We start from the raw sequence: 16,798 nt of genomic DNA, 5'->3' as shown, positions 1-16,798 counted from the left end.
CTCCCTCTCTCTCTGCCCCTCCCCCGTTCATGCTCTGTCTCTCTCTGTCCCAAAAATAAATAAACATTGAAAAAAAAATTAAAAAAAAAATAAATAAATAAATAAAAATTAAAAAAGTTTCTTTCCTCATTGCCTCCCTGTGATGTCATTTAATATGTGTCTCTGTCACTTGTATTTTCTGTAAATCGGTAGTTGGATCCAAATGCTTGAACTGATTCAGGCTTGATTATTTTGGCCAGAGTGCTTGGGTAGGTGGTGAGTACTTCATGGTAACTTTCATCAATAGGCAGGCCGAGTCTTTTTGTGATGTTAACAGCCACTAGTGATTGTTGCCCAGGTTCACTGTATCACTAGGGATAGTCTTGAGCTTTCCTGGGCTGTTTCATTCGCTGAGAATATTCCTTAGAAAGATTCTGAGCTGGTTCCTGCAGTGTGGCATGCGTCCTCCAGGAAGCCACAGTTTAGAGTTTGTAAAGGTAGATTTGAAACACACCAACAAAAATCAGTTTAAAAATTTTTTTTATTTTAGAGAGTGTGTGAGTGGGGGAGAGGGGAGAGGGAGAGAAAGAATCTTAAGCAGTCTTCACGATCAATCCCATGACCCTGCAATGGTGACCTGAGCTGAAATCAAGAGTTGGACGCTCAACCAACTGAGCCACCCAGGTGCCCCCCAAATCAGTTTTATTTTGCGTACGGCCTCTGACTGCCCCTTCCCCCGAGTGTGTAATTCCCAGATAGTGGAGCCATATCATAGATGCATTTAACTCATACAAGTTCTAATATAGGTATGCATGTATTTGGTTACAAACTACTGTAGTAACAATGTGAACATTGTGGCTTTTTCTTCCACTCTTGCACTTACAGTTGGCATTGCTTCTGGGTGAGCGGGGTCACGGGTCTGCCATTTCTGCTTACTTTGTTTTTCTGCACGGCCCTTCCTCTTATGCATGTCAGTCTCTGAGTGTGATTCTCGTGTTTAAAGATATGTATTTCTTATGCATTCTGGATCTAAACATGAGCTGACGGCATCTTGTGGTGCCCAATCTAAGAGATCACATTCTGTTTCAAAACCAGCGCAAGACCAGACAGCTTAAGTGATCTTTGGGGAGGGGGAGGGGTGTCATTTTGAGTGGTTGTGATCTCTTGAACCCCTAGTTTAACACTTTTGCAAGATGCGGCAGGAGGGTACCCAAGGGTTTGGCTTCAAAAAAGGATAAGGTGTGGACGCTGATGTCATTGTTTATTTTGGTGTAAAAGCCTTTGCTTTTTGAGAAATCAGGTTTAATGATCTCTTCCCCCTTTTCCCTCTCTCCCCCCCTCCACTTCCCTTCCTCCCTTCCTCCTACCCTTATTTTGTCTTTTGCAGTCTGCTGTTTCGTCGTGCACAAGCGGTGCCATGAATTTGTCACTTTCTCCTGCCCAGGCGCTGACAAAGGTCCAGCCTCTGATGTAAGTAATGGGGCGTTGGTCACCTGTCACCTCTCTCAGCCCATAGTCAGTGCCTCCTTTTGGGTAAATAGGAGTATGCTTAGACGCCCCCCACCAAAAAAAAAAAAAAGTTGGACTTTTTTTTTAACGTTTATTTATTTTTGAGACAGAGAGAGACAGAGCATGAGCATGGGAGGGGCAGAGAGAGAGGAAGACACAGAATCTGAAGCAGACTCCAGGCTCTGAGCTGTCAGCACAGAGCCGACACGGGGCTCAAACTCACAAACCGTGAGATCGTGACCTGAGCTGAAGTTGGACACTTAACTGACTGAGCCACCCAGGTGCCCCCAAAAAAGTTGGACTGTTCTTATTCCAAGGCATGAGGTGGTCCCTTCAGCCTCTGAGACATTTTTCATTTTAGCAGAAAGGATAAAACAAAGCATTTTGGGAGTGGGAAGCCACTAGGAGCCTAGCCACTAGCTAGGAAGCCAGCTAGTTCCCCTCTTATGGTTTTGCTAAATGTCTTCATCTTTGGGGGGGCGGGGCATGGAGACTGGTGGTCAGATGCTAGATTGTTCCCACTACTGTAAAAATGTAGTCAGGACGGTACCTTACGATGCACTTTATAGAAGTTTGTGAGGGGATTCCTGACACCAGGGCCCAAGAATTAGGAGGAAAGGAGTTTACCCTGCTATGTGTGTCCCAAAGTCTGGCTATTATTGGTGGGGCAGGGGGTCCTGCTGGGTAAAACAGGCAAATAACTTTTATTTTAATCATTATGAACTTATTTTAATATAGATTAGAAAAATGTGTCTGGTAGTGGTTTTTGAATTTACAGCAGGGATGTAAAATTTCCTACCTAAATAAAGGTATTTAGGTTAAACAAAAGATAAGTTGATTTAAGGAAACTTAATAGTGAATGACTGTATGAGCCCTATAAGGATATGACAAAAGCCTTTGTGGGGGGAGCCTTTGTGGCTCAGTCGGTTGAGTGGCTGACTTTAGCTCAGGTCATGGTCACACAGTTTGTGGGTTCGAACCCTGCGTTGGGCTCTGTGCTGGCAGCTCGGAGCCTGGAGCCTGCTACGGATTCTGTGTCTCCCTCTCTCTCTGCCCCTCCCCCACCCACGCTCTGTCTCTCTGTCTCTCTCTCTCTCTCTCTCTCTCTCTATCAAAATAAATAAACATTAACAAATAAAGCCTTGGTCTAAGTGTGCCCAAAGCTTGGGGTACACCGTCGAAAGCCTACTCAACAGCCGTTCATAGCCCTCCCCGTGTTCTTTCTGGCAGATGTCAGCTATCATGCCAAAAGCTGAAAATGCCTGATACTTGCCTCGCAAGCTCCCTTGTAGTTAGTGAGTGACCAGGTGATCCTGTTCTGCTCAGTGGGACCCTTGGGGGAGGCCTTCTAGGAAGGACTTTCTGATAAGAGCAGACATCCCTTCCTTTTTCCTGTTGGGGACTTTTGTGGGAGGGTATAATGTACGGAGTTGTGGTAGCACCTTTGGGTTAATGAGGGAGATGCACTCATCCCGAGTCGGGGAGAAGAGTGGAAGGAATCTGGGTCATTGATGACACTGGTGAGCTGCAGAGCCAACTCTGAGTTCTCTTCTGCCCAGAGTGCGTATGTGAAATGAGGAACTCCTCTTAGTAAAGTCTCATTGTTAGGGGGCGTTCTTTTCCATGCAGCTGAACACGCCTTGGTGGGACTGTGCAGCACGCACACTCTTCCTTTGGCCCAGTAATGAACTGCGTCCCCTGTGTGTGGCTACTACCCCTGCCTCTCTTACTTCATTCCTGCTTTGGTTCACCTTCCTGGAATTTCCCCCAGTGGCATTGTCTTCATTACTGGGTCGGTCCTTACCCACTTAGACCTGACAGCCGACGGCTGGCCAGTCGTGAGTGGTGACTACCTTCTGTCATTGCATTTGTCGACCAGGGTTGGCCTTCTGTAAGTGGTCATCTGCCATTTCGCTGCAAATCAGGGGCGTAACTGTCGCCACAGCAACATGAACACTCTAGAGCTTGTGGTGACAGTTCCTTTGCTTGGAAACTGTGGTCCTTGGGTTTAAGAACTCCAAAAGTTCACCGTGAAACAACCAAGACTTCTCTGCAGAGAGGAAGATGGGCCCGTTCATCACGTTCTCTTACATCACACTTCCTGGCCCTTTTAATGCAATTCCTTCTCTCGTTCCCCAGGATAATAAGCAGGGAAGTTTGGGGGTTCATCCTGGCTCCATTATGCAGCTCTGAATGTTCATGCAGCCCAAGGCTTCAGTCTCATGCAGCAGCCAAGAGGATGATGTTTCCTGTATCTTGGCTCTATCTATCGACTTTTTTTTCTGTTGCTTAAGACAGAAACTCAGCTCAGACTGGTTTATGTGGAAAGGGAAACTTTTGGTCCCCGAAGCTGAAAAGCCCAAGGGTAGAGAGACTGGCTTCAGACACAGTGAATCAAGGTACCAGAAGGAGGTCCTCAGGACCTTTCTCCCTTTCTTGGCTAAGCTTCCTGTCTTGGTACCTGTTTTAGAAAGGCTTTTCTCCTAAGGGAGCGTGAGGGCTGAGATACCTATGGTCTTATGTCTTATCGATGCTGCAGTTCAAATGACAAAGGCTGAAGTCTCATTGTGCCGTGGGTTACCTGTAGCCGGAAGGATGCTGACTGGCCAGGTCTGGTCATGTGCCTACTGCTGGTGTGGAGGCCCCGTTGGCCACTCGGTGATCTGAGCGCCGGGGAGGTGTGGTCCCTCAGAGGAGAACTGGAGAAGAGGGATTGTGTACTGGTTAAAATCTAGACTGTGGATGGAGCCAGCATTCCTAGGCTCAGAAATAGTGACCTTGGGCAACGTAAAGTACTTACATCTCTTTGTGCCTGAGATTCCTCAGCTGAAAGATGGATAAAATGATACTGTTGTTATGAGTATCCAGTGTGTATATTTATCTGTAGAAGTGTCTGATACATAGGAAGCGCTATATGTGTGAAGATGATGATGGCGGGTGGTAATGAATAACAGTGAATATATGCTGGGCGGGCAGCAAGGACAGATGGCCACCAAGTGATTCTGAAGGACTCACAGGCCCCCTGCCTGCCATTTGGCAGTCCTTCCTAGGGGCATGCAAGCTCCCTAAGTGGTAGGAGACCCCTGTGCATATGAATGGAGCAGTGCAGCCATTCATTGCTTTGGGTGTGGGGATGGCAGACAGTACTCCCTGCAGCTAGCATGCATAGGGTTTGGCAGCCTACTTGGAATGATTCTATCTCTGGACACAGTTCCAAGAAGGTCAGTTGGCACTAAGGATGATAAATCGGTCCAGACTCCTGAACTGGCTTGACTCAGTTCATTGACCTTTTCCCATCTGTGGCTGGAGACATGATTAAAGATCTGGTCACACCTGCTCGCCAACCTGGCCAGGCTCTCTTTTGGCTGCCTGTAAGAGTCATGCAGTTAGGGAGGGATGCCCTCCTCCTGTGTGACCTTGGAGGACCTGGTGTGCAGCAAGCTCATGGAGCAGACAAGCACAGTCTCCATCTATGCAAAGGGATGTGCTAGGCTCCTGAGCCAGGAGATATTCTGCATATTAGTAGAACTTTGTGTAGTTGGCATTCTTCTACAGATAGCTCCACAGTATGGCCTACTAGGCTACCTGAGGAAACTTGACGAACAGGCTCTGTCCCAGTGACTTTAGTTGCCGATCCAACCATTCAGCGCAAATGGGAAGAGACAATATAATAGGCATCCGCCAATGGGGGACCTGAAAATATGGCAGAGTTCCTGGGTGTTACCTCTGGTCATCTGCAGGCATGGTCTTGGTCCCTCCTCATTGGAAGCCCTCGATCCTGTGGTCTCTTGGATTTTGTAGAGAGGTCCATAAGCATTACATATGACATTATAGTTACCCAGCACTTAGAATACTAACCACATACACAGCCTCCCAGGAGATCTTCTTAGAACAGGAAAAGAGGACTTGTCTCTTGGGGCTGGAACTATAGTGAGTCAAGTGAGGTACTTGTCCTGGGCACAAAATGTAAAGGGTTCTTGCCGGTGTCTCTGGATATCTGATGATCTAGGATGGCCCCACTCACATGACTGGCAGTGAGCAGGTTGTCAGCCTGGGTTCCTTGGTTCTCCTCCACATAACCTCTCATCCCCCAGGTAACTAGCTCTGGCTTGTTCACATGGTGGCTTCAGGGTTCCAAGAAGAGCAAGAGAGCATGCCCCAACACACAGGTGCTTTTTCAGCCTGCGCATCATGTTTGATAATGTCCTGCTAAACAAAGTAGTTTCACGGCCAAGCCCAGATTCAAGTGGGAAAGGAATAGACTCCACTCTTCATGGGGGTGGTGGGGGAAGGATCTCTGGTCAGTCTACTTAGATCCCATTGACCCAAGAGGCCACCACAGAACAGAATTCCTGGAAGCCATCACACTGGACTTTGTAAAAGATCCACAGATCTCAGTGTGGTTCAGAGAGTCATAGACAACCTCATACGGGAATGCATCTCATTTTTTCTTTGCCCCAGGTTTCTACAGGATTTAACCATCTCCAGCTACAAATGGGAAGGTAGGTAATTTATTGATCATGTCCAGAGACAGTGGTGGTTAGGACTGTGGACTCCATAGGCGGACCTATCAGAGTCTAGGTCCTGACTCTGCAAGTCATTTGGGGAACTTGGGTGTCTCATTTTCCTTTTCTGTGTCTTAGTTTCCTTATCCATAAACTAGGATATTAGTACCAACCACATGGGTTTGTTGTAATGATTTTTTAAAAATCCTTAAAATGAAAAAGGGTTAACAACAAACACAGTAGCATTAACAACACATGGATGAAAAAGCCATTGCATGAAAGTGCTTAGCACACTGCCTGCCACACGGTGAGCCCTTGGGTACAAGTAGCTAAGGGCATTTCGATTGCTCTGTCTACCCCCTAATCATGAATGCACTGATAATTCTGTACAGTGCTCCACCCAGAGCATGCCCTTATGAGGTAATTGCTGTCTCCATTTCCATTACTTGACATAAAACCTCAAAGTCTGGAGTGCAATGCTGAGAAAAGAGCCTGGACTTTGGAGCCAGAAAACCTTGGTGTCGAATTTCAATGCTGCCGTTTACTTACTGTGTCAGTGATCTTGGGAAAATAATTTAAGTTCTGTAGTCCTTAGTTCGTATCTTTAAAATGGGGAAAATAATACCTAAATCATCGTTCCTTTTTGGTGAATATTCACTGAGACTTGAGCCACATCCAGAATAGTGTCTGGCACAAAAAAGGCACTGAACAAATGGTTTCTGAATTATTATTAATACCTGGGTGAGTCTCTCCTCAAGAAGGGATGCCAGTTACCTTCTGACCTGTCAAGGAATAATAGCCAATGATAATAACTAATTTTGTTGAGCAGGGGCTTTCTGCCAGGCAGTACAGAAGTTACGAAAGGATTCTGTAGGTTTGTCTAAAGACACTTTCTTCAACATTTTATGGTTTTAGCAATGATTTCTTATTCTTTAGAGTCAAGATGCTGAATAAAAGCCGTTGCTATGTCCTGTATCTTCCTGATTACATCACTGGATCAGGGCAGTTAAGGATGATGCACACTAATATTGCATATATCCTTTTGTGTTTTTATTTTATTTTTTAAAAAAGTTTATTTATTTTCTTTAGTAATCTCTACACCCAATGTGGGGCTTGAACTCATGACCCTGAGATCAAGAGTTACGTGCTCTACCAACTGAGCCAGCCAGGTACCCCTGCTTTTGTGTTTTTGAATCCGGTCTTTATGAAGAAATATATTAAACATGATAAATCATGAGCTAAATGTTAAAGATTTAATAAAAGGAAAATAGAAGATTTAAAAAGAATGTATATATTAAAAAGAATGTGTATATATATTATATATATAATGTATGAATATGTATAAAAATGTGTTTGAAAATCTGGTTGAAATGGACGATTTTCTAGGAAATTCTAACTTGCCAATTTTGTCTCAAGAAGAAATTGGAAACCAGAATAGGCAAGTAACCAAAAAAGAAATGAGAACATTGCCCAAGAAACTTTTCTTCTCCCAGAATAATAGGCTTCGTGGGTAAATGCTCTTGAGAGGAACGAAGGGTTTCTGTACATTTTAAACTATATCAGATTACAGAGAAAAAGTAAAGCTTCACAATTTTTTTTTAATTGAAAGTAGAGAAGCCCTACTGAAATTAGCAGTAGGAAAACAGATTGGCTCGTGGGAAGGACATAGGGAATGGAATAAGCTCCAGGGACAATGGCCTCAGATACTTGGAACTGAGACCCTGATACTTGCAAGGTGAATTCTCCTTATCACCTGTATCAGTTAGGTTTGCCGTGTAACAAACCACTCCAAAATTTAGTAGCTTGAAGCAACAATCCCTTATTATCTTTCATGATTCTCTGGGCTACTTGGATGGTCTTCTGATCTGAGTCTATTCAGCTGATCTTTGCTGGGCTCTGTCGAGTGTCATTGTCAGACAGTTACTTGGCTGGTGCTGGATCACCTAGGATAGCCTCACTAACATGACCGCCAGTTGGCAGCCTGTTGGCATGGGTGCTTTGTTTGTCTTCCATGTGGTCTCTTTTCCTCCAGTAGGCTAGCCTAGGCACATTTACACACTGGCCTAGGGTTTCAAGCACGGCAAGAGAGGGAATCCCCAAAGCATAGGTGTTTTTCAAGCCTTCCTTTGTGGCACACCGGTTATGGCTAAGACCAGAATCAGGGGTGAGAAATAGACCTCACCTCTGAAGAGGAGGAGCTACAAAGTTATACTGCCAAGATGCATACAGGAATGGACGAGTCGTGGCCATTTTGCATTCTTCCGCAGTGGCCCTCATCTGTGCCAGCTGTCTTATTTGCCCTCTGAATCCACTCTGCTTTCTCCCTGAGAGACCGACCTGTAAGGACTGCATCACTGGGGGTTGCCTTTCTACCCTGACTCCTGGTTGGGCTCAGCCAGAGGGACCAGTAGATTGGAAAGTGAGGGGAGAGTGAGCTGGGTATTTAACATGGGGTCATCTTGGCTCTACCCTTTGACTAAGGGTTACTCCTCCAAAGGCAGTCTTCTCTACATAATTCTCTCCTTGGGCTCCAGGAGTTACTCTTTGCCCTTGTCCCTTTGCTCTCACTAGCCCCCAGTTACTGCACTATCCCCTATGGCTTCCCAGCACCATGCCCACATCTTTGCAAGTGGTCCTTTTATGAAACTCTCTTAAGCTCTCTTAATTTGGGTATGACATCTGTTCCCTGCTGGGACTCTGACTGGTTTGTCCTTGCCTCATTTGCTCTTATTGTAGATAGGGCACGTCTATGTCTATCAACCTAATGATAATCAACCCTGTGGGAAGATGGAGACCCAGGGGAAGAAGTGGGCTTTCTCTTGTGCATTTATAATCAGTCTTGGGGAAGAGTTCTGATTGGTTGATCTTCTGTTGTTGGGAGAATGAGCTCTTACAGTTATCAGGCCTGGATCATGTGACATCCCTGTGGCTCTGAGAGCAGAGTCTGTTATAAGAAGAAGGGTTGGGAAACTTGGATGGGCTGACAAAATCAGTAGCTACCACATGTTATTATTATAAGCTAGCTTGATCACAATTACCAACATAACCTAATAAAGTTGGCAAAAAAAGTAAACTATACATTGTGTGCCAACTATAATTAAAAAAAGAAAACTATAGGGGTGCCTGGGTGGCTCAGTTAAGCATCTGACTTCAGCTCAGGTTATGATCTCGCAGTTTGTGAGATGATCTCACTGTCTGAGCTGACAGCTTGGAGCCTGGAGCCTGCTTCAGATTCTGTGTCTCCCTCTCTCTCTGCCCCTCCCCCTACTCACACACACACACTCTCTCTCTCTCTCTCTCTCTCTCAAAAACACACAAACATTAAAAAAAAATTTTTTTTAAAGTAAACTATAGGGGCCCCTGGGTAGCTCAGTCAGTTAAATGTTCGACTCTTGGTTTTGCCTCAGGTCATGATCTCATGGTTTGTGGGATCGAGCCCCTGCATCAGGCTCTGCACTGACAACATGGAGCCTGCTTGGGATTCTCTCTCTCTCCCTTTCTCTGCCCTTCTGTTGTTCGTGTGCTCATGCACTCTCTCTCTGGCTCTGTCTCTCTCTCTCTCTCTATGAAAATAAATAAATAAACTTTAAAAAAATAAACCATAGTCAATGATGAGTCTAGATTAACAAATGCTAAATAAGCTATTTAATTGTTGGAATAGATGTATTGGTTCAAATAGACTATTTATTTATTTATTTATTTATTTATTTCAATGTTTGTCTATTTTTTGAGAGAGAGAGAGAAGCCAGGGAGGGGCAGAGAGAGAGGGAGAGAAATCCCAAGCAGGCTCCACACTGTCAGTGCAGAGTCCAACATGGAGCTTGAACTCACAAAGTGTGAGTTCTTGACCTGAGTCATAGACTTTTTTTTAATGTGGAAGAAACAATTTAGAAATTAAAATATAGGAACAAAGATAAAAGTAAGCCAGCAAGGAATTACGAATTCTGAAAAGTATATATACTAAGATGGTAGAAGTGATAGCAGATAGTATCAGTTATCTAATAAATGTAAATGGATTGAAATTTTCTGCTAAAAGGTAAAGACTATCAGATTGGATAAACAATGTATAAGTCTAAGCAATGTATAAGAGAAACTTAAAGCATAGGTTGAAAACAAAATGGGAAGGGGGCCCTGGGTGGCTCAGTCGGTTAAGCGTTTGACTCGATTTTGGCTCAGGTCCTATCTCATGGTTCATGAGTTCGAGCTCTGCATCGGGCTCTGTGCTGACAGTGTGGCTCCTGCTTGGGATTCCCTCTCCCCCTTTCTCCCTGCCCCTCTCCTGCTTGCATGAGTGCATGCTCTTTCTCTCTCAGAATAAATAAACATTTTTAAAAAAGGAATCACTTGTCCTCTTAAATATAAATAAAACGGGCAAAGATATACTGCAAAAACATACATAAATATAAAACATGGTCTTAGTAATAATGTCAAAAGAAAGAGGACTCAAGCCGCAAGCATAAACAAGAGGAAGAGGAGGAAAAACGTACCCTAATATATTACTGATGAGTGTGTAAATCAGTATAATCCTTCTCAAGAGAAAATTACCCACGTGTATCAAAAGACTTAATGATTTTCTTTGACCTAATAATTACTAAGCCTAATCCTTTGTACCTAAGAATTACAATTTTAGAAATTTTTGCTGAGGAATTGCTTAAGGATATGCACATATAGGTAGCTAAAGTGATATTCATTGCGTCAGTATTCATACTAACAAAAATTTGGAAACTTCCTAAATGGCTGCCAGTTGGGGTTTATGTAAGTAAAGTGTATCCCAAATTTGGTTGCTGCGCAGTTACTAAAATGTCACAACATCTGGGTAGCCTGCTAACAACTAGAAATGTTCTTTCTTAAAAAAAAAAAAAAAAAAAAACCAAAACTTTATTTATTTATTTTTGAGAGGAAAAGTATACGCACCAGTGTGCGAGCCGGGGTGGGGGGAGGGCAGAGGGAGAAAGAGAGAGAGAATTTCAAGCAGGCTCTGCACGGTTAGCCCAGAACCCGATGCAGGACTCGAACTCACAGACCGTGAGATCATGACCTGAGTGGAAACCAAGAGTTGGACACTTAACTGACTGAGCCACCTGGCACCCCACAGCTGAAAATGTTCTATATCTCTATTGAGATCGTGCCTATAAAGGTGAACACACTTTTCAAAACTGACAAAACTGTCAGCTTAAAACCTGTACGTTATCATATGCAGCTTATACTTAAAAAGTCAGTGATTAAAATATTATTGACATGAGAATATAGTCATTTTATATTACTCAGTGAAAAAGGCAGACAGCAAAGCACTGTGTATGGTATGATTGGCCAGGAAATAGAAAAATACACACACATGCGAAAACAAAAGGCCACATTTTCTGAACGTATTCTGGCATGCACTTGTCAGTTCTGCTCACTGTCTTATTCCAGACTGTCGCCTGCAGAGCTCCGGAGATCACTTTGGGGTATTCTTTAACTGGTTTCTGCGTCTTGCTTGTTTTGGGTGCTACTTCACCTCCAGTGTGGACTCAGGCTTCCCACTTAATTCAGTTGAAATCAAATGTGAGTGATGGCTTGAGTATACCTGTAAGCAATTGCAGTTGCTTCTGGATATGGTTACTCCTGAGGTCATCCACCAGCTGGGAGCCAGCTTATCCCCCAAATGAGAATCTTCAGATGCCCCTGATAAGAATCCGGCCCCTGATAGGGGGCGCCTGGGTGGCTCAGTCAGTTAAGTGTCTGACTTTGGTTCAGATCATGATCTTGTAGGTCGTGAGTTTGAGCCCTGTGTTGGGCTCTGTGCTGACAGCTCAGAGCCTGGAGCCTGCTTTTGATCCTATGTGTCTCTCTCTCCCTCTCTCTTTCTCTCTGCCCCTCCCTGCTCATGCTGTCTCTGTCTCTCTCTCTCTCTCTCTCTCAATAAATAAACATTAAAAAAATGATTCTGGCTCCTGATAAACCTGGGCCAATTCATCTTTGGCTGAGAGAAGGAGGGAAGTCCTAGCTCTGCCATAGTCTGAGGTCCTGCCCACTTCCCACCTACATTGGCTGGTCTTCTTGGCTCAGATAGAGCAACATAACAGTGTACTCCATGTTTTTCAAAGTCTGGGTTGTTAAGTCTCACATAACACCAACTGGGGACCCCCACAGGTGAGCTCTAATGATGCCCCAAGCCTGTCTAGCTCCTTCCAAGAGGGGAAACAACAATTAGGGTTCACCATCCCTCTTGGCATCATGGTAAGATCTCACCATCACATGGACCAAAGAAGGCCCATCTGTATCTCTCAAGGACAAATAATGTCAGGTGCAGTTCAGTCTGAACAGTATAGGCAGTCTGTCTGTTTTATTTATATCTATTACCTATCTAAATCTGAAAGTGCATCATTGTGCTGAAGATACATTCAATTTATGTTATGTAACATTGCAGTCTGTAACTTCTGCATTCACGGCCAAAGTGCTCAGTAACCAGAGTGTGTGTTACCAAATGCCAAAAAGATGCCTCACAGGGAGGCTTGGAGGTGCTCTGAGAGTTGGCCTGTTTAGCTCCGAGGCTAGGCTTTCATTAAATACCCAAAGAGCTGTTGTATAGATTTTTTAAAATATAGATTCAAATGACAGAATCAGGACTGGGGACCATCTATTTTGGCTAAAGAAGGGCATCCCAAACTGACCAACCAGTTGCTGTATAAGGATATTAATTTCCCATGTTGGCAGAGCTAAGATCAGTTGCTATGGATGCTGTATAGAGGGTATCTGTGGTAGATGTGGGTTTCTACCACATTGGTGGTTCTTTTACTGGTGTTGTTTGGCTGTGTGCAAAGGAAACCATCTTTGGTTAACTCAGATTAGAATTTATTGGAAAAGAGATGATGTACTTTAAATTTTTTAAAAATGTTTTTATTTATTTTTGAGACAGAGAGAGACACAGCATGAGCAGGGGAGGGGCAGAGAGAGAGGGAGACACAGAATCCGAAGCAGGCTCCAGGCTCTGAGCGGTGAGCACAGAGCCTGATGCGGGGCTCGAACTCACAGACTGTGAGATCATGACCTGAGCTGAAGTCGGACACTTAACCGACTGAGCCACCCAGGCACCCCAAGATATGATGTACTTTTAGAGAATTGGAAGAAAACCTGAACAGTCAGACCAGCTGTGTCTCATTTTGATTCTTGTGTTGCTTTGGTTTTAAATTCAAATTCCAGAAGAGTATTTATTTCGTCAAGTTCAAGTTACCTAAGTAGACCTCGGCTGGATCTTTATAGTGTTCCCTCCAAGTCTAAATACAGTGTAGGTGGGATGGCTTTCAAAGGAGAAATGAGGCATTGCTACCAAAATAGATAGATAGATAGATAGATAGATAGATAGATAGATAGATAGATAGATAGATAGAAAAAAGAAAGAAAAGGAAGCAGAGAGGTTTGGCAGATCAAAACAATACACAGACCACTACAGTTTCTAAATGGCCTCTTTGCAGAATACAGATAGGTTGAATGCTTAAGCATTATTTGGGGAGCCTGCTAAAAACAGAGCTCACCTTTAGAAATACAGACAAGGGCCTGGAAACAGGCATTTTAAAGTCCTTCAGGTAATTCTGATGGGTGACTGAGTTTGGAAGCTAGTGTAAGGCAGTATCGTATCTTTGCTCTGAAACCGGGGCAGTTGTATTTGAATGCTAGGTTTGCAATTGGCTAAGCGGCTGGATACTCTTGGGCTAGTTACCTGCCCTCTGCCTCAGTTTCCTTATCAGTAAAAAGAGGATAAAATAACACCCTCCTCATAAGGCTCAGATGAAGATCAGATGAGCTAATCCCCGTGAAGGGCTGTGTGCCATGCCTGGCACAAAATACGTGCCAAAACTATGATCACCAGCGGCCCTTTCAGGTGTTTGAGAGTGGGTTTCAAAAGTGCAGCCTTGTTTTTTGGCGTGCCATGTATCCATCTCGCTTGCCATGAAATGGAAACACACAGACACGTCCCATGGGCTGGTTGGAGGAAGAGTCTAATAAAATGAGGGTGATGTGATAAAACGCACATCTTCCGACTTCGGGAAGAATTGCGCTTGATTCTTCCGCTCGCTCCCGTTTGCCCCGTGCCTGTGACGGCTTGCGCAATGCAGAAGCAGCAGGTAAAGGTCAGCACGGATTGCTTCTCAATAGTTCTCTGTCATAAAGACACGGAGCTTCATGCTGTGGAGGAAGAAGCAAATCTATGATGCGCAGCGTCTGAGAACAGAAACCAACTGTTTGTCCTGCGCCAAAAGGGCAGGGCTGCTGTGATTTGAATGGGGTGGAGGTGTCCTGTCTTATGAATTATTTTGGCTTCTCCTAGTTGGTGGTGGACCAGCCTCAGAGCCCGAGAAAGGCAATTTCCCAGAGATTTAGCCCGTGGAGCCTGTGGGCCTGAGGGAAGTAGAGAAATCAAAAGGCTGATGACCCTGGAGAGAGGCAGCCTGCAGGGATGTGAAAGGCATTGGTCCCAGAGTCAAAAGACCTCATTTCTCGCCTTTCTTCTGTCTCCAGCTTTTTGTATTCCTGATGGCTTCCCCTGTCTTCAGTGGCCTAGGATTCTAGGATTTCTAAATACAGTACTTTGATTTTTACTTATTATTATTATTTTTTTGTTTGTTTATTTATTTATTTTTAGTAATCTCTACACCCAATGTGGGCTCGAACTCATGACCCTGAGGTCAAGAGTCATATGCTTTTTTGACTGAGCCAGCCAAGAGCCCCTAAATACAGTATTTTTTAAAAATAGTAATGACCAAGGGATGCCTGGGTGGCTCAGGTGGTTGAGCATCCGACTTTGGCTGAGGTCAAGATCTCACGGTTCATGAGTTCAAGCTCCATGTCAGGCTGTGTGCTGACAGCTCAGAGCCTGGAACCTGCTCCAGATTCTGTCTCTCTCTCTCTCTCTCTCTCTCTCTCTCTCTGTCTTCCCCTCCCCCACTTGTGCTCTGTCTCTCTCTCTCTCAAAAATAAAATAAAAATATTAAAAAAGTAAAAAAAGATAGTAATATCTAAGAGCCAGCATTCATAGATATAATTCTGTTTTAGGCACTTTACATATAATAACTCTTTATTCTTCATTATACTCTAGAAGTACCACTGTTATCATCCCCATTTTACAGATGAGGACACTGAGACGCTCAGAGACTAAGTGACTTGCCCAAGGAAACATGACCAGTGAGTGGTGGAGCCGGGATTCAAATGTAGGCAGTCTGGCCCTCAAGGCCATGTTCTTACTCAGTACCCCAGACTGCCTCATAACCTCAACGCTGTCCACTTGGACGAATCTAACTGAAGCAGACAACCCTGTTCTCTGAGACCTGCCTTTCCAAATATGCACTCCCCCCGCCCCAAGCTCTGTGACCCCACAGCCTCGGCCCCATTTGGTCCATATGTATGTGGACATCTGTCTCAAGCTAGACTGATCAGATTCTCTCTTTAGGAATTTAGAATTTGGAATTAAAGGTGCTGGTTTTAGTTTGCAGTGGTCGCATGGCCTTTGAAAACTGTTTACTGTACGTGAAAAGTGTCGTCTTGACGTATCTCTGCAAGCACATTTCTCTATAACCAGAAGCCTTTCTGGAGTGCCTTCTGTCTCCCACACCTCTTACCCCTTCCATCAGACCAGCTACCCAGGCCAGCAGTCGGTGCTCGCTTTTTGCCCCATCGAACTACTTACTGTCTTGTCTTGTCTTGTCCTGTCTTGTCTTATCTTATTCTATTTCAGAAAGAACAACTTACATACGATCTACCCTCTTAACACACTTTTAAGTGCACAGTGCAGTACTATTGACAACAGACACAGTGTTTTCCAGGTCTAGAGCTTATTCATCTTGGCTTACCCAAACTTTGTGCCCATTGATTAGGAACTCCCCATGTCCCCCTCCCCCCAGCATCTGGCAACTACCATTCCACTCTTGGCTTCTATGAGTTTGGCTACATTAGATACCACATCTAAGTGGAATTATGCAGTATTTGTCTTTCCGTGTCTGGCTTATTTCACTTGACATAATGTCCTTAGAGTTCATCCATGTCCCATATTATGGAATTTCCTTCTTTTTCAAAGCCTGAATAATAATCCATTGCATATATGTACCACATTTTCTTCTTTTTTAAATATTTTATGTACTTATTTTTATTTTTTATTTTAAACAGAGAGAGAGAGTGAGTGGGGGAGAGGGACAGACCGAGAGAGAGAATCTTAAGCAGGCTTCACGCTTAGCATGGAGCTTGACTTGGGGCTTGATCCCATGACTCTGGGATCATAACCTGAGCCAAAATCAAGAGTCGTACGCACAACCGACTGAGCCACTCAGGTGCCCCTATTCCACATTTTCTCGATTCGTTCATCTGTTGATAGACATTTAGGCTGTTTCCACATCTTGGCTATTGTGAGTAATGCTGCAGTGAACTTAGGGTGCAACTATATCTTCGAGATCCTGATTTCAGTTCTCTTGGATAAATACCCAGAAGTGGGATTGCTGGATCAGATGGTAGTTCTATTTTTCATTTGTTGAAGAACCTCCAAATGGGGTGAGGACTTGAATAGACATTTCTCCAAAGAAGACCTACAAGTGGCCAACAGGTAAATGGGGGAAAAAAAAAAAAGCTCAGCATCCCTCATCACCAAGAAATGCAAATCCAACCCACAGTGAGATACTTGTCAGAATCACTAATATCAAACAAACCCAAAAGACAACCAGCGTTGGGGAGGATGTGGAGAAATGGGAACCTTGCACACTGTTGGTGGAATGCAGAATGGTACGGCCACTAGGGAGAACAGTGTGCCTTCTTTTGAAGTCTATCCAAATAGTATGACA

The 16,798-nt window shown here is 44.2% G+C and overlaps 1 protein-coding gene across 3 annotated transcripts in view; it reads left to right on the top strand.

The window, feature by feature from the left end:
• Positions 1-16,798, top strand: part of PRKCB (protein kinase C beta) — a 333,375-nt gene that overhangs the window by 133,878 nt on the left and 182,699 nt on the right. For all 3 annotated transcript variants that reach the window (XM_045461584.1, XM_045461583.1, XM_045461585.1), the window contains one exon: positions 1,367-1,449. In XM_045461584.1, coding sequence (XP_045317540.1) covers positions 1,367-1,449 — 83 coding nt within the window. The remainder of the gene's footprint in view (positions 1-1,366; positions 1,450-16,798) is intronic.

The sequence above is a fragment of the Leopardus geoffroyi genome, chromosome E3 (assembly GCF_018350155.1).
Source record: "Leopardus geoffroyi isolate Oge1 chromosome E3, O.geoffroyi_Oge1_pat1.0, whole genome shotgun sequence".
In the NCBI taxonomy this organism is placed as follows: domain Eukaryota; kingdom Metazoa; phylum Chordata; class Mammalia; order Carnivora; family Felidae; genus Leopardus; species Leopardus geoffroyi.
This window is presented reverse-complemented; position numbering and strand designations above follow the sequence as displayed.